Source organism: Aplidium turbinatum, chromosome 11, assembly GCF_918807975.1.
Source record: "Aplidium turbinatum chromosome 11, kaAplTurb1.1, whole genome shotgun sequence".
NCBI classification, from domain to species: Eukaryota; Metazoa; Chordata; class Ascidiacea; order Aplousobranchia; family Polyclinidae; genus Aplidium; species Aplidium turbinatum.
The window spans coordinates 6,021,509-6,040,350 of NC_137482.1; the positions used below are offsets into that span (position 1 = coordinate 6,021,509).

The 18,842-nt window shown below is 37.2% G+C and overlaps 1 protein-coding gene across 1 annotated transcript; it reads right to left on the reverse strand.

The window, feature by feature from the left end:
• Window positions 1-12,484: 12,484 nt before the first annotated feature.
• On the reverse strand, window positions 12,485-17,730 carry LOC145779762 (cytochrome P450 7A1-like). The gene is made up of 7 exons (XM_082591403.1): window positions 17,714-17,730; window positions 17,227-17,367; window positions 16,436-16,835; window positions 15,829-16,123; window positions 15,262-15,513; window positions 14,825-15,003; window positions 12,485-12,847 (listed from the first exon to the last, which is right to left on the reverse strand). The coding sequence occupies exons 1-7, from the start codon at window positions 17,728-17,730 to the stop codon at window positions 12,485-12,487; spliced, it is 1,647 nt and encodes a 548-aa protein (XP_082447529.1).
• Between the last annotated feature and the right edge of the window lie 1,112 nt (window positions 17,731-18,842).

Consider the following 18,842-nt stretch of genomic DNA (forward strand, 5'->3'; position numbering starts at 1 on the left):
GTCGTGCATGCCAATCCGTTTCTGCATGTGATTAACAGAGGTCCCTTACAGGGTTGCCAGATGTTTTCAAAATTTCCAGCCCAAAAGCAATTTCAAACTAGCCCAAAATAGCCCAATATTGTTGCTTGTATAAACTATCCCAAAATTAGAAGAATTCGTTCACAAAATCAGTCCAAATTGACGAAACACAATCAATCATCATAAGATCTTATTTCTCACACTTAAAAAAACACCTAAACAGCAACGCACAGTCCTAAATGTGCAATAATGCAAGATATATACAATAAGGATTTAAAATTAATTGTATCAAGAAACAACAAAAACGTTGCCCAAAAAAAACAATGATGAAGGGAACATTGAAACTATTTTTTCATTCTGTTTACTTCTGCCTAATTGCTTGTACCACTAAATGATTGTTCAACAGATTAGTTGCTGGAATATTATGTTGTTTGATGCTACCTTCGAGTCTTCGACCTTTGTATTAAATACTGTAAAAGTACACATAAATGCAACGATTTACACTCAAACTAACACATTAAATTGTTACACTTTGGAAATCACATCAGCAGTTCAAAAACAGTGTCTGCATTAGTTTCTAAATCACTAGTGTTAGCTTGGGAGTCGCTTTCAATGGTGTACATATCCGAGGTAAACAAACAATACATGGCTCGTGTCGGTTGAAATTTGTTGCAACAAACACCACAACGAGCCATGTAACCCCAAATACCCCAATGCGTTCCACTGCTGCATTGCTGAAGGGCAATGGAAGCAGGGAGAGAACAAATTGTGCCACTCTGGTAGTAGACAGTAAGACAGAGCACTGGGAGCAGGTAATAATTAATAGATCAAACAAGCAGCCATACCATTCCTCCTTCGCAGTGCCGGATTAACTATAGTAGCAGATGTAGCAGGTGCTACGGGCCCCGCGCTTGGTGAGCAAAACATTTGTTTTTGCAAAAAAGCTGTCGAACATAGTTGGTAAGTAATTTTTGGCTTGCAAACTGGAATGGCATGGGAGAATATTATAGTTGTAGGATTAAATTACTTAGTCCCAACGTCTTATCCCTTCCTAATTATTGTAAACTTTAAAAACTGGTAATTTCCGCTGGAGGCAACTGCCTGTTCTGATCAACCTTCTATACAACATCTAACTACAGTATTTCACTTCGATTAAAGAAAACAACATTGACACCACGTTTCCTAACTGACAATTTGTTATGCATTTATCTATGTATGATGGTATACTAATTGTAGGCTACAGGAAAGAGATCATTTTCAAAATTGAAGTTGATTAAAAACTAGCCTATCTGCGAAACACGATGGGGCTACACTATAATCAAAAAGTATCAAATCTATAAAATATTCAATTACTTCCCAGTCATTATCTGTACATCAAATCAATCTGCTACAGGCCCGGCACTTGTTTAATCCGGCACTGCTCCTTTACGTGACGTTTTCGTCACTTTTCCGCTAAGGCGCTACGTAATCCAGTTTAACCATAGATATCTTGGTTTAACAGAAAAAAGTTCACCTAAAATTCACTCTGATTCATTCACTGTAAAGCGAAATTTATAGAATTTCATTGAAAACTGTTGTGATTTTTGGCTATTTTATGCTTAATATTGCTCCAAAAACAAGCCCAAAAACCCGCAGTAAAAAACAAAAACAAGCCCAAAAACCCGCAACCCGCGACTACTCAATTTTTCCCGCAACTCTTCAACCAAACTAGCCCAATTCCGCGGGAAAACCGCGGACCTGGCAACCTTGGTCCCTTACGTGTGTGTGTGTGCGCTAGTGTTATAGTAAGGGTTAGCGGAAACTGCGGTTAGCGAAAATTACGGAAAATTTTTTGCAGAAACTGCGATCAGCGAGGGTAAGAGCATAAATTAGTCTATGGTTAGGGTTAGCGGAAAGCAGGGGCGCCGGAATGATTTTTGACTGGGGGGGCAAGATTACGAAAAAAGGGCACTTTTGTTTACTAAAAGGCCATTTTTTTAAAGTTTTAAGATAAGACATAGCGATAATGCTAATCTATTAGCTCACTATGTATTGAGTAATGATAGCCTACATGTGTCCGGTATAGGCTACAAAGAAGGGCATCATGCTATGTTATCATGAATGATGTAACCAACTGTCAAGCCTTAAAGCAGCCTGCGGCCATGGCCGCTAAGTAGTGCTTGAATGACCGCCGGTGCTACCTCCTCAATCGGCCAAGTTTAGCAGCCGGTCTCTTCTAGCCAATTATTTAATTTCGCAATAGAATGATCGTGGATTAACTGTCGAAAATATGTAGTATCAAAGAGTGGCGTAAAATTAGGTCAGCGCGTTATAATCGCCACTGTTGCATTGTGCGGGGATATTGATGGAATATATCCATCTGCGATTACCAGCGCTGTAAGTCTTGTTTGTAATTCCTGACGTTTATTTTAACAAAGTCTTAATCCGAAGTGCTAATTTACATCGGCTGGCAATATTGTCGTTTTTATGTCGATTCGATGTTGTCGGACATTGAATCGTTGTTAAAAAGGAGAACTAGGTTAGTTGACATCAGAGGGGAAAACAATTTTGGATCATATTTTGCATGCTTCTTTTAGTAATGTCCTTCACATCATTGAAATACTTATTTTATTACCTTGCCGTCATCGTCAACACATGTCTAAAGTTGTTTTTAGTTGCTAAAAAGAATTCTAGGGAAGTGGCGAACTTCTTTAAAATCAGCCACATTGGAGACACTCGTGCGAGTGTCGTTAGATAGTCCCGCAGTACTGGATTACAATTCCGATTAAGCAGTTATTGCGTGGTGCAACGATTCTATTGTAGGACGTCGCCCAGGCCCAGACTTCAACAACGCTAAGTGATCATTTTAGCATTGTTGCAAGTTTAATTCTATTTACTTGTGTTATTGTTATTTTGTATTTTGGTCTCCAAGCACGCAGATTTGGCCGCCGAGAAGGAGCACCCGGTAGGCCACGATGGCTGCCGGAAAAAAAACGAGTTTTAAGGCCTGTAGGCCTACTGTGTTGCAAAATTTTGTGCCGTATATATTATTTTGAGGCAATAATGAAAGATCATAATTAGGTTAAAAGCGAATATCAGAAATTGTTATATTGCAAAATCTGCAGTAGCTTACATGACTTTAAAAGGGCACCATTGCCCCCCCTGCCCCTCCATCTGCAGAAAAATTGAGGGCAGGGAGGGCATCCGCCCCCCCCCCGCTTCCGGCGCCCCTGGCGGAAAGTGCAGAAAAATGTTTGCGGAAACTGCGAGGGTGAGAGTTACGGTTAGCGGAAACTGCAATAAGCGACTTTGTGCTATCTTTCTCTCGATCTTTTCAGGGAGAAAATTTTTAAATGTTTGCGAAAACTGCGATCAGCGATTTCCGCTTTTTTCAATTTTTTTTCTCGATCTTTTTAGGGTACGAACCGAGGGTACAAACTGTTCAGGGTACGAACTAGGTTGCATCCGAGCAGTTACCGTAGATACTACCAGTACTACAAGTAGTACAAGTACTAGCCTACATGATTTACTATTCAGGCCCGTTTTAAACCTTTCAAGGTTTTATTGACTATTGTAGTTAGTAGTACTAGTATCTTTTTCGTCCAGGACGCATTAATGACGAAAAATAAAATGAATGAACACAGCTTTACACTGCAGTTAAAAAAAAGTGACAGATCTCTCCAACTTCTACTGTTGCCAGACGCTTTATAAATTTAGACCTTTCCGATTAGGCCTACTTTGTGTAATAAAGCGTGACGTGGAAAACAATCACTCTGGCTACCGTACTTCATTGACAAGCACTAAACTGCTTGTGAATGCTTGACAACTTGTTTAGCAGTGAGTAGAATCTTCGTAAAAGCGTGAAATCCACGTTGAGAAATAAAGAACTGACAGTTCTATTTTATCCAAGTTACTTTTATATGAAAAATAGGCCAAGTGATAGGGGAAGGTGACCATAGTTGTGCAATTTTTAACATTTTGATCAAAAACTGAATCATGAGTAAAGTTAGCAAACAAACGTTATGATGTGGTTATAGTACAAGCATTTACCAACAAAAAGCACTACAAAAATAAAGTTTTGCAAATAAACTGATAGGTGCTTTTGACATTTTAAAACGGTGACTAAAGTTGCACAACTATGGTCATAGGTGTCCATAGTTGTGCATTCCGATTCCTTAATTGTGCAACTGCTTTGTGTAGGCTTATAACTTTAATATTGCAGTAGACGTTCAAATACAAAGCGGACAGGGTCATACGCATTCAGCAGATCTTCACTTGTTTTCCTCCATGCTGTATAGAAATGGCAGTAATGGCATATTTAGCAATGTGTCTACATACAAAAACGTCGCTGTATAGCAGATGTTTTGTTTGTTGATAAGTTACATAGATAAGAAACAAGGAAAGAATAAAATTCAAGTCTACTTGACAAATCACCAATTAGCCTACTATTCGCAGTATTGGCACACGCCACACATACATCACAGGATCATTTGTGCATTTTTCATGAGACCAATTTTTGCAAGGCCCTGATGAGCTTGAATCATTCTCAAAATTACAGTAAGACCAACTTTACATTTGATCCATGTCTCCAATCCCAAATACCCTTCAGAACACACCATGCACACAAGCCCGGATTTAGGGGGGGGCAGAGGGTGCAGGTGCTCCCCCCCCCTTTTGAAGGCCTCCCCGACGTGAAAAAAATGTGATTTTGTGTTGTTTTTTTTCAGCCTCTGAAGTTTGTGCAAAATGTTGTGCAGTGCTGGATTAATGCTACTGTAGACGTAGAGGTGTTTTTTTGCACGGGGGCACCCCGATCTAAAAGTGCCCCGGGCCCCTCATCAGCTAAATCCGGCCCTGCATGCACACATTCTCGCCCTCCATGTCACTTCCGCAGGCATTGTTGGAGGAATTGTCATTTAGATCCATTTGGCTTTCATCCTCTGAAGAGCTCAAAGAAGAAGCTTGAGGTGTTGATTTCTTATTTTTGCGTCTTGATTTGCTACCTTTTTTGGACCTTCTTGGAACTCTTAATTTTCTTTTTGCCTTTCAACAATTTTTCCTTTAATTGCTATTGCTTTTCAGGAGCACTAGTAAGAATAATCGACTTTCTTCTCTTCCTTTAATTGAACTGAAGTTTGCGAGGAGGAGCTTTAGGAATTCGAAGGATATGTGATGGAGAAATATATGTATACACATTGGGAGGATTTTCACTGCTTTGGGGAGCTACTGGTGTGCTGAGAATATCATTGTCTCAGTGCCGAGAATTTTCAATATCAGTGCTTAGAATTTTCGTACGGTGTCCATAGTTGTGCAGAATGCTCAACTAAGGAATCACGTGCTTCACAACTATGGAATCAAGACTCCGCCATCTTGAAAGGGATTTTCTGACCACACTGTGAAACCTTTTTCCAGAAGAAGTGCAGGTAATGCAAGCTCTATGTACCTTTACTGATCACAAATAAGCTCACTTTCCTAGAGAATCAACATCTACTAAAAATGACAACTTATCTGATATCTCAAAAACCAGGAAAAAATGCAACAAACCAACATTTATAGCAACAGCTTGCATAGAGAACGCACTAGAAATCTGTTACCTATGAGAGATGAGCTCATTACTTAGAGGCATCACAGGAGTGTGGTCATGCTTGATCAACCATGCATGAAATGGCGGGAAATGGCACATGCACAACTATGGAACCTGCACAACTATGGTCACTTTCCCCTACAATGATAAGTTACTTAATAATGGACTTTCATAGCTGTGCATAAGTCATGGTGCTTGAAAAAACTGCTGGTAGCCTAGTATCTTGTTGTGAAAGCAAAGTGTTGTTGATCTAAAATTCTGATAGAATTAAAATTTCATTCTGCGAACTATTGTCTTACATGCACTGAATATGAATCAACTAGAATAGTCTAGAACTAAAAAAACAGGGAATTGACCAATCATACACTCAACTTCTCAAAAACATTTACGCAAAAAATGCATCTATAATTCGTCTGCACAAAAACTATGAACCATTTCAGATTCAAAACGGGGAACGTCAAGGTGACACAATATCTCCAAAACTTTTTACAGCAGCCTTAGAAGAAATTTTTAAGCAACTTAACTGGGAAGAAAAAGGAATCAAAGTTGATGGTGAACACATAAACCATTTAGTAACTTACGTTTTGCTGATGACATCATCCTTTCCTATCTGAGCAACCTAAACAACTACAAACAATGCTAAATGAACTCAATACAGAAAGCAAAAAGATTGGCCTTCATACGAACTTTAACAAAACGAAAGTTATGTTTAACAAACTGGCAGACATCGGCAGCAATATTCTTTTGGACGGAGCGACCATCGAAAAAGTTAATCACTACAGGCCTATATATCTTGGCCAAAAAATTACAACCTAACTCCAATAAAGAAGATGAAATCAAAAGAAGAATATCAGTTGGATGGCAAGCCTTCGGAAGAGCAAGTTCGATATTTAAGTCAAAACTGCCTCTTTCTTTCAAGAAACAAGTCTACGATCAATGCATCCCTCCAACCACTTTAAATAGTGCAGAAACTTGGAACCTTACAAAGAAATTAACACTTAAACTAAGAACTATGCAGAGAGCACATGAACGAATCATGATGGGTTTAACATGGCGAGATAAAAAGACTGCCGAATGGATCAGAAATCAAACGAAATTACGAGATATATTAAGCACAATCCCCTGAGCACAATCCAGAAACTAAAATTGTCCTGGGCAGGTCATATAGCAAGATATCAGGACAATAGATGGACTAAAAAATTAACAACATGGACACCTCGAGAAATCAAAAGAAAGAAAGGAAAACCAAAAGTGAGATGGAGGGGCGACATTGACAAACAATGCAATACAACCAATTGGTAGGCTACCAACTAGCACATAATCATGTAAATTGGCATGAAAAGGCGAAGGCTTACGCTCTGCAGTGGGCTCTCCCAGGCTGAAAATGATGATGATGAGCTGTAGCGCACCCAGCATGGGGCAAAAGGGGCTCAAGCCCCCCCCCAAACCCGCCACCAAAAATGAAGTTTTGTATGTTCCCCATTTATGCCTTTTGCTTACAGGTTAGATATGAACAAGACACAACAATACAACAGGGCTGAGCATTATAACAATATATTTTAAATATTTACAAATAGTTTTAACAGTCGAATGTTTTCGGCTTAACTTAAGCCCTTATCAGGAACCTGAAAATAGTTATAAAAATGCAATAAATTTCAACCTCTTGAAGGTAAAATTACTGAAAAGGCAACTACATAAATAACTGCAAAAAATTGCACCACAGAGTAGCCTACGTGATACATCAAGTGAATGTTGAGGAGAATGGACGCGCCTCCAACAAATAATTGTTTATTTAAATTTGGATTGTAGCTTTTGATTAACACTGCTTCCTGAATTTTAGTGTCAAATTGGGATTTTCCTTTGCGTAAAATTTTAAATGAGTCAGCAGAGAATTTTTGATGTCATTGCAAAACTAACTTAGAAATTGCAAACCTAGGTTTGCAATGACAAGAAAAAAAAAGGTTCAAAAAGATTTATTTGAAATATTTTCATTTACTGAAGAGTTTTTAGCTAACAATGATGTGGAATCAAACGTTATTAAACCTCTGGTTAACGACCATTTGTCAAATCTGTCGAAACAGTTTTAGAAGTTGTCTATCTTTTTCTCCAGATTTGGACGTTACCAAATTAGATTGGATCCAGCAAAACCTATTTGTAATGCAAAGTAGCAAGCAAAGTAGTAATGCAAAGTAGTAATGCAAAGTAGCAAGCACCAAGCATTCACTTAAATCTCAGGAAGAACTAATAATAGGCTAATAATAATGTTTGTTTTTATATAGCGCTGTGTCTATCGCAGAATGCGTTGCTCCTCAGCGCTTTACAAAGCAGACATTGTCAATGCAGCCGTATAGAGGCGCAACTGAGTAGCCTATCGTTTCTAGCACTAGTTGCAACGTTCACCTGATGAAGTTGAAAGTAAAAGCAACAATAAACACTAAACAGGTTGGATTATTGCTTTACTGACGTTTCGCGCACCATGACGATGCGCATCCTCAGAGCGAATAACATACAAAATAAAATTTCACAAGGTTACCGTAGCCTACATACTACAATGCGATTAAAGGCAAGAAAAAATAAAACACACAATATTTAAAAAAAAATTGGCCAATAATGTGTGAGCGGTTACTTTCCACGTTAACTTACATAAAAAGTTCCAACGTTAAACATATGCAGTGGCCGAGTGGTTAGCGCGTTGGGCTCGCAGTCGAGAGCCTGCATGTTCGACTCCGGCCAACCGCACTTGCTGTTGTTTCTCTGGGCAAGAAACTTTACGATAATTGCCTCTACCCAGTGATCGATTTCGAGTAATGGGTAGTACCAAATTTAAGTCATAAGTATAGTAGACAACCGAAAACAGACATTGCCGTCGGCTGCAGCGTGGGTCAGGTGTACGTCGGAAGGCGTACACCGATGCATAGCGCTCAAGTCCGCTTTCCCGCAACGCAGGATAAAGATAAAACAAACAAACAAAAAAGCAGTGACGACCAACAGTTGTTCTGTTGGTCATCATTGCTTCGAATTTTATGTTTATTGTTGTTCAGTTGTTGACTGACCAACTCAGTTGTTCTGTTGGTCGTCACTGCTTTGAATTTTATGTTTATTGTTGGAAGTTTTTACGTAATTTAACGTGGAAAGTAACCGCTCACACATCATTGGCCAAAATTGTTTGAAATATTGTGTGTTTTATTTTTTCTTGCTTTCAATCGCATTGGAGTATATATTACCTTGTGAAAGTTTATTTTGTACGTTATTCGCTCTGAGGATGCGCATTGTCATGTGAAAAACCTTTTGACATAAAATAAACCATCATGTTTGTTGTTGCTTTTACTTTCAATTTCATCAGATGAACGTTGCAACTAGTAATAAAATTAATTTGCGTTCTTCTGGTGACTATTTACTAGGTTACCTCGTGATGTTAAAGATGATAACTAGCTTTTTTTTCCGACGTTTCGTCAGTCAGCACGACTGACTTTATCAAGGTGGCTAAAACAGGTTAATACAACCTGTTCAGCAACGATGGCACAACACAAAAACATACTGATAAAATGAGTAAAGTAAAGCAGCAAGAATCAGAATTAAAACACGCAACAAGATACCTAGAGGTTAAACTAAATGCAGTGAATGCCTAAAACCAGTAGGCTACTTCCCGCAGCGTAAATTTATCTATCTATTGGGCCACTGTCAAGAAACGTTGAAAAGACATCAGACAAGACAGAAAGCAATGGGATTAGCAATAACAATGGTAGAGAAGACGCACTGAGAATGGAAAAGGTGAAGCTAAAGTTAAAGTAATTTGTTGTACACAGAGGGGAAATTCTGACCATCTTTTTGGTTAAGAGCATGTTGTGCCTTCTGGTTTATGTACCATTTTTCTGTGGACAATCTTTTTGTATAATCCTTTTCAGTTTTAAGAATGGTGGCGTTGGTCCAAGTAATTTTATGGTCTGAGTTTATAGAGTGTTTGCAAAGAGCGGAATGCTCTGGACGTTGAAATTTAATAGCTCTTTGGTGCTCGTTGATTCTAGATTTAAGATCACGTTTTGTCTGTCCAATGTAGATTAAATCACAGTCATGACACGGAACTTGGTAGATCAATCCAGAAACTTCACCTTCTTTCATGGGGTCTTTAGCCGAGGGAAGGTATTTACCTATTGTCAGATAGGGTTTCATCGCAACCTTGATTCCTATGCCATAGAGGATACGCTGAATTTTATCGGTTACCCCCCTTATGTAAGGAAGACAAGTAAAAGATTTATAAGGAGGAAGCGAAGGTTTCGGTTTGGGTCGCTGTATGCAAGCAAGTTTTCGTGGAAATCCGTTGAGCATTAAAGTGTTGTGAATGTTTTTCTTGTGGTGTGAACGTTCAGAATCATCCGTTATGTGTGTGTCCAGTCTGTTGTACAATGTCCCATTCACTGCATTTAGTTTAACCTCTAGGTATCTTGTTGCGTGTTTTAATTCTGATTCTTGCTGCTTTACTTTACTCATTTTATCAGTATGTTTTTGTGTTGTGCCATCGTTGCTGAACAGGTTGTATTAACCTGTTTTAGCCACCTTGATAAAGTCAGTCGTGCTGACTGACGAAACGTCGGAAAAAAAAGCTAGTTATCATCTTTAACATCACGAGGTAACCTAGTAAATAGTCACCAGAAGAACGCAAATTAATTTTATTACCAAATGCCTGGTGAACAGTCTCTCTCTGTTTTTGTTGCAACTAGTGTTAGAAACGATAATTGTTCTGATGAACACCCAAACTTTTCAGTATTGAGTAGCTTGTATCATGACCCGAATCCATAGCTAGTGCCAAGCAAGAATATTAGATTCAGTACCATTTTTAAAGTCTTTGGTGACCCGACAGGGTATCGAACCCATGCCTACCGATTCAGAGGCGGGCGCACTAAGCCATCGAGCCATCTACAGTAACTTTTGAAAGCCTTGAATTTTCTATGAAAAAGCTTCACACTTTGAGCTGAACATTAGAGTGGAATATCCATCATTATCTCACTTGGCAGTAACCGAAGCCTTATACTCCTGCGTTTGTCTCCACGTATCTGTGCGAATTTTCAAAATCTAGTTTTGTACCGTGTAAGTTATAACTGAATGCAACCAGCAAGTGAAGTAGCCTACCGGTAGCGCTAGACTACTTCTGGACATGACACTATTTCGGCGAAAAAAATTGTCAGTCAAGCAGATGCAAGGATCGAAGTTTTCTGACGTTCAATCCTCGCAATACGGGGAACCATGGGGGAACGAAGAACGAAAAACCGGATACTAACTATACCGAACATGACACAATTAACATTTTATTGTTGCATGATAAAATATTCGGTGATATCATACGGAAGTTGGCATTTGATAATATTAAGCAATGCATATGATTTATGAACTTCAGCTGAAGCTTACAGTGGTACGTTGCAGTGGCGGCTCGTGGTCTCAAAACATGGGGGGCTGCATCAACCAGTAGGCTAACCTAATATAAATAATTATAAACCTGTACCGGACTGAGCTATAAATGCATTGAGTTAGAGTTAGTAACACAGTAACATGTTCTTTTAATTGGCTGTCGTTTAATGTTTTTATCATTTAAAGTAAACTTTTGATAATGGCTTGAATTTGGTCAAGTTTAGGTGGTCACCAGATGAAGCTAGTACTATCTTGGGACATGGTATTAACTTAGTTGGTTAGATCTATGCTTGTGCTTTCCAACGATAGCAAATTTGTTGAAATTGAACAACAAATGAAGAAATGGGAGACATTTCCTTCAGGTGTTTTTCAGTGCATTTTCACCCCGTACTTCCTTCTTTATAATAACTGTGTGACGTATAATGACGTCATCATCCCAAAATGACGAATTGTGAAAGAGCACCAATAATTACAGTAATTGGCTTTACTTCACATCAAAACTAGTCTGTCTCAGTGACTTCTCAAAACACAGATCAAGAAAAGTAACCTACGATCCCTTCACCTAATCACCGATAGCTTCCACACGCTTACCCTGAAGATTTACGAGAACCAAAGTTGGAATCCCTGACCAGGGTCTGTTCTATTTGCAGTCCCCACAGCGCTTGTTCAGTGACGCTAGAAAACTGTTTTCTGAAAAATTTACGTCATAAAAAAAAGAACAAGCAACACCGGACCTGCAGAATTTGCAGACCCACAGTTGCCAATTAATTTTTGTAACACAAATTTTTTTTTTACAAAAAAAATTAATATTAAGAGTTTTTTTAATTCTTCAAGCGAAATAAAGTAAAAAAAACATGGCAAAACTATCTATTCTATATGTAATATAATTCACATATGCACAAAAATGTTGGGAGGGCTGCAGTCCCGCAGTCCCTTATGACGAGCCGCCACTGGTACGTTGTACCTATGGTAAAACAACCAAAAAAGGAAATCATTTCATAACTCCGAGTAACTGCAGTAGAGAAAATTAAACTGGAAATTTTTAGTAAAAATAACTACTTCATTCACTTCAAAATAATTATAGCTTGTATTGGATAAATAAATAAGTCGAAAATAAACAATATTTGAACGAAAATAATTCATTTTGTATCACAATTAGGCCTATGTTATTCACATTTTGACATAAACTACAAAAGTAATCGTATAGGCTTATCAGCTATGACAAATCTTCGACAAATTTCTGATAAAAACGAATTATGTTTTTCCTTACCCCTTAAGGCTAAGCCTACTATAAATCAAGTTTGCAATGAAGAATAATTATTTTATCAACTAAGATTTGTGCAAATAGAAAATTTCGATTAAATTTCCGCAAAGTCTATTTCTTGCAGATCAGCTTCACCGTTTCATTCGCATTTCGTGGTATTCGTTCACTTTTCGCATATCTTGTCAACATACGATGCAGTAGTAGCCTATCTGCTCACATTTCTCATTACCTTTTGATCAACATACATCTGGCGTTGAATTTAATAAGCTTGTGATATAAACGGTGACATCATGGTCTGGAGGCATTACTCCAAAGCCAATGTGTTTTAAGTCATATCCTGGAACTTTGTGGTTTTCTAACTTTAGTTTAAAGTGCTTTAACAGGGTAATCGTCAACACTTTGATTTCCATGCTTGCAAGATGTCTCCCTGGACAGCGCGTAGCACCAAAGCCGAATGTCATTATGGCACGGGTTGCGCTGACTCTACGCTCTTTCTTGTAAAATCTCGACCTAGGTTTGACAGTAGCATGTCTGGAAGTGTGTTCGACAGATGCTGTTTCATTGATATCTCGCTCTAGAAATCGATCGTAAACGAAGTCCTGAAAATAAAGATGAAAACCGTTAAGTAGGCTAAGCTACATGTTAAATACTAGGCTAAGCTGTATGTGAAATACTACTTCAGTTAACCCGATTGGTTGTCCATTAAATAAACACACGCTTTTGGAAAGATAAAACGTGAGAAAAACAAGGATGGGTGAGCTCTGGGCATGTACGCTTGAGGAAGCTACTTCAAGAATAACCTTTCATTCAGTGGCACCAAGTAGGTGGAACAATTGTCTGGCAAAAACACGTTAAGATAAGAGGAAACTCCACTCTGTCAAACGCGGTAAACAAACTGAGTCTGTTTTGGGTCAGATGACAATGACATTTTCTGGTCTTAAACATTAAAAAAAAAAAAAAAAAAACACTGTATATTTTTCGTTTTAAGGTCAATTTGTTAGAAGTGCTATGTTTTTGACATTTTTTAAACCAGATAATGTCCGGAGCTCAAAAATCATCTCGGGATCGGGTTCCAAAGTACCCCCTAAACCCCCTGTGAACGCTACTGGTCAGGAATCTTTGCTTAAAGTATCTAGAAAATTTTGAAACAAGGTTCTCATAATATATCAATTTTACAGTATTTCAACTGTCTAATTAGAGGTTGATCAAAGTTTTGTGGAACAACACGTTAGCCTGTTGTAAAGTAGGTCTAGAAAAAAGTTTGTGTTTTTTTATTTGTTCGGAAACAACTTTTTTGTTAACTATCACGTTGTATGTAGGCCATATACTATCTACTTATATTGGCCTTATTTCAGATTAGTCATTTAATCTTCTAGACAAAATTTATGACATTTTCTTTGCGTCTCTTCACATATAAATTCGTGATAAAGCCAGCAGCACTTAGCAGTAATCATTTACATCGATATGCGCTTCATTTGACACGTTTAGTGTTTGGTCTTGTGGAGTCTTCCTGTCTTTCTGTCTTTTTCATGCAAGGGATAATGAAGTTTTTTTTATGGCTTTCAGAAAGACCTGATGGAAATGCATCACCTTCACGCTTAGAATGTGGAGAGAACACACAGGAATATTCTGAAATACATTTTTCCAACCTGTGTGTTTGCTACTTGATCCGAGATGGTCAAAACAATTGAAGTATTAAAAACTTGAAATAGAAGTTTATCATAAAAGTGTGTATTGAAAGAATGCGTGGTGAAAGTGAAAGAAATAGAAAAAAGTGTTGCAATAATTAATTGATAGGTTGCATAACAATTTTACTTATAAGTGAAATAGATTGAGCGGGTGCGATACATGCAGAATGGCATTTTCGTTTTCAAGAAAGCACGATTTCTGTGCACACATGCAATAACGTGCCGTAAAAATTTTGCCACCAAGCATAGCTTACCGGGGTACGGTTTGATGCCCTAACTTAGTTTTGGTAAGGTTATAATTCTGCTGCTACTAAGGCTGTATAATACTGCTACTACTACGATGCATTTTTTTCCTTAATTTTTTTTTCCCTAAAACTTGCAATACGCGACCAGGAAAATTACAAATGATCTTTTTGAAAAGAAGTAATTTTTAGAAATGATTGGGTGATTGTGGAGCTGTACATTTATAAATTCTACCAATATGTTATATAAACCATTGAGGAAAATAAAGAAGCGCCTTTTATAAATGGTTTAACATCTTACTGGGATCACTTTGTGTAGCGTGGTAGACAACATATGCTGAGACTATATGTTAAAGCTCAATAGCACTGTTTCAATTTTCCTCATTAGATTGCGTATACGGGCGTGGTGATGTACTGTATTTATGTGCATTTCATCTCAATAAATTTTTTAACTATTTTTTTCATTTTTTATTTTATTTTTTGGAAAAATGCATTATAAAGTTATTAGGCCTACAGTGTTGTCGTAATCCAATCGTTTAAAATGGTGGGATCAAAACTAAAAATAAAGTTGTACGCTGTGAAAGATCAAAACCATCATATAGCCTCTTGTATTTGTTAAGAACATTTGGTAAAATCTTTAACCTACCTCTGGTTGTTGAAAGATTTCCGGATCAAAATGTGTGAATGGAGCGAAATGGCTGGTGTAGTCACCCTCCCTTATTTTGTATTTGCTTCCATCCCATGTTTGGACGATTGTGTCCTTCAGCGCTCTTCGGAGACTTAAATTAGATCCCGTAATCCTCATCACTTCCTTCAAAACCGAATCTGTGTTAAAATAAACGCTTAAACTGAGATACCGTTTTATTGAAGTATTTTAGTTTAATTCATTTTGAACTTTGATCTCATAGAAATTTAGAAGAGATCGGAATTCGTTTTGCTTTTTGACAAACTCAAACAATTGCAAAAATTGTCCACATCATATCAATGTAACGTATCGTGAAGGAAAATATTTCTAGTCATCTAATTGGTTTATACGAGTTTGGGGCCACTACATTATCACACAGAAGTGAATATTTGGTTTACCTAGGACAACTAATTTATCCAAATCCGCTTTATCAAGCTGCAAAAATTCACTGAAACTGTTGTTTTCTGTCGCTTCGTCATTTGGCACACCAGAATATTTTCTCTTTATGTCCAACATCGCTTCATATTCTTTTAAAATCTCTTTCCGTATTGTTTCGTCCCTTAGCACATAAAATAGCACCCAGAACAATGCTGGGGTGGTGTTGGCTTGAGCAGACCACAAAAGAATCAACAGGTGGCGAATTCGCATATCTGAAAAGCAAATTATTTTTCAAAGTTTATAAACAAATAGCCTTATTCAAAGCTTTAAAAAATAGCAGCTTATGATATAATAGTGACAACCATTTTAAAATGTTTTTAAAAATTAAATAAACTACTTGTTTTTAAATTAATTGTTATTTAAGTTGTGTGGACTTAAATTGACATATTATAATTTGCAAATTATAAGTTGTATTTTTTTTCAAAATTCAACAAGTAATACTGTATAGCAGTGCAAATAATGCTGCACTCCAAAACGTATAAAAACTTTTGAATCTTTTATGCCATTATTACCTTCTTTCTACACACCTTGGTTGGGATTAGTTTTCATGACATCCGATACCATTTGTGACGTATTAATCCTCTGAGAAAAGTCCATTTCTTCAAACATTTTTAAAAGTCGATCACGTGACTTCTTCGTCTCGGGCAATAGGTGGATTGGGATTCTGTCCACTAAGAGAGCGGAGTTTTTGGAAAATATTGAAAATTCGTCTTTGAAAGCTTTTGTTTCTGCCATTCTTTTCTCCTCGTCCGGCAGCCAGCCGAACAGAATATTGAAGGTAAAATCAAAAATGAGTTCATGGCAAATTTTGTGAAGACCGACCTAAATGCAGGCAATGTATTTAAAAATTGTAAACTAAACAAAAGCATTATTTCGTTATGGTACGTGGTTGATTTTGAGTTCTTTAATTTCGGCGAATAATACCGAAAATAATGCTTTAATCAGACTACGTTTTTCTCGTAGGCACATCCCGTTGCAGACATCTGCCTGGTTGTTGAAGATTTTGGATTGAGTGCACGAGGAAAGCAATAAATTAAACTTTTTTATCCATCTTACAGCATGTCATTTACAAGGCTGATATGTAGTTGGCCTAGATATAAAACATAAATGTTTTGCCTATCGGTGAAAACTTACCTGCAATTCTTTTCCTTTATCAAGGACTTCACTAAATGTTTCTTTCGTGCATTTGGAGTTGATTGCAAAGCAGGAACGACACAATTCCTGAAGCTGCGTTGTCCCTCGTAAGTTTTGCACTATGGCATGAGAAACGTCATTTTCCACTTGGCTGCTTCTTCTATTGTTTGGCGCTCCTACCACTTTGTCCTCCGGTTTTGAAGACTCAAGTTTGCTCGTGGTGGTCAGTTTGTTCACAAACTGCGTGAACCAAGATGATGAAAAGGAGTCTTCGTTGTGGATGGAGTGTTTTCGACCCACCATCCTTGTCACAAAGTCTCCGATCACAACGCCTTCGTCCAAATCCTGGCATCTTTCCAAACCCACCACATCAAGAGGATTCATGAAAAAATGATAATTCCTGTAAAGAAATTGTGTTGAAATCATCAGATGACAAGAAATCGTTTAAAATTACTTTGCAAACGGAAAATCACTCATCAATCAATATTCTTGAAATTGCTTTTGCAATAAAAATGGATTTTCTTTACAAGCTTACGTTAATTGCATAAACAAGTGAGCATATTTTTAATATGTATTAAGCCATATTCCAAATACTGTATATGTGAAATGTTCTTATTCTTCATTCTTTTTGAATTTAAAACTCAATAACTTGGTTAAAGTTTCTATCTAAGGAAATTTTTTAAGGAAAAATAGGTTAAGCATATCGAGAAAAGCCTAGGCAAGTTGCTACAAAACACACTTATGGTCACAGTAGTATTAGTTTAGTTCACTGAACATTGGCATTAACTTACCATCCTGCCATTTTCATCGTGAAAACATCGCCGAGTTTTTCTTGAGCTTTTTTTAAGAAATTATACGGACTAGCTCCAAATGTCAGAGCTTCTCCAACAAACGGAACAGTGGACGTTAGCAGAGGTGGCTCCCCTGCTCGTCTGTTTTAAATAAACAAAGTTTTACCAAAAGCAGATTGTATACCTAGCCAGCATTTACATTCTGAAACTTTCCTTCTACTATTCTTATTAAACCTTTTATTTTAGTAATATTATATTCTACTGTATGATAGACCTACTACAACAACTTACAGAGTAGGCTACACTACAAATGAAGTTGCCCTGTGCTAAATATGAATTATCAACGGACAGTAGCCTACGCATACAACGTAATAGTGTTCGCGATGAAGAAAAAAAAAGGCTTACCGACAACTGCAGCTGTAAGCTATACATTAACAGTGGGCCATACGCATTACGCATCTATTTTTAATTAATGTTAATACGGTACGTTAGAATATGACACATTCTTATACTTTAAACAACTTCGCATTGAACCAAATTAAAGCAAATTATTTTTAAAATTGTTGCACTATCTTGAAATGATCTTTTTGTAAGTTTACCTTCTTCGGCGGAAAAGAAATGCAATGCCAAATAAAACATTGAAACCGATTAGCAACCCTGTCGATGTAAGCATCGTTTCTGTTGTTTCTACAGCGTCTGCTGAACATCTACGGCAATTCTGATTTGGCAGAAATGTTTCCCTGCTCTTTTATAACTAATCAGACAGTCATTGATAATTTTATATTAAAGACTTTGTCTTTTTACTTAACGTGACAAAATAGAGTGCATAGCAGACACAAAACGCGGCAAAAAAACGTGATTTTTTTTAAACCGACGTCATTCTACCTTACACGACGTAATCACACCATCCTTGTGTTTGAAATTATGTTTTTGCTAAAAATAGACCACGAAAAGGTATACAGACCTTTTGATCTATGGTCCAACACTTTTTCTGCGAATAAAATATTAGCACAATTCTGACCATGGCACAGTATAGTATGAGACAATTGTAAATTTTCATCATCAGAAAAAGACTTATCGTTTAAACTCACACTTTAGTCCGCCATCTAGGATGCCTATTGTATAGATGAAGAAATGTTTCCATCAAATTTTGGATAAATATTTTGTGATTACTCTCACATAGATGTGTGATTGTGTAACTCATATCGCACAACAGCATGGGATATTATGTCATATCGTCAATATACCCAACGACGTCTGCTAGCAAAGCAGGTCAATGGTAACAGTAAAGTTTATAAACAATCTTTTTCCTGTTTAAACTTCCTAAGGGTTATAAAACAAGAATCAGTAACAGCAAGTTTTGACAAATTTTATCTCAGGATTACGGTAATTATTTAAAATTCGACTAAAAAGTTGTTCAAAGTTTTCTCAAAGACGCAAGTAAATATTTAAGTTCTTGGCCCTTGATTTTTCTACTTATTAAATTGAAATCGTAAATGAGTTTTTCGAAGCAGTGTTGGTTTTGGTATATTTCAGGCTTGTACGCGGAAATAACGTAAAAATTTATAATAACTGGACAGAAAGGCATAGACGACAATCCTCAGGGCCACGTCCAA

What these genes read in the sequence shown, in the direction of transcription:
- LOC145779762 (XM_082591403.1), bottom strand. An exon ending in GAAAACTAATCCCAACCAAG is followed by an intron (nt 15,514 to 15,828) that starts GTGTGTAGAAAG and finishes TTTGCTTTTCAG; the next exon opens with ATATGCGAATTCGCCACCTG. An exon ending in GGATAAATTAGTTGTCCTAG is followed by an intron (nt 15,004 to 15,261) that starts GTAAACCAAATA and finishes ATTTTAACACAG; the next exon opens with ATTCGGTTTTGAAGGAAGTG.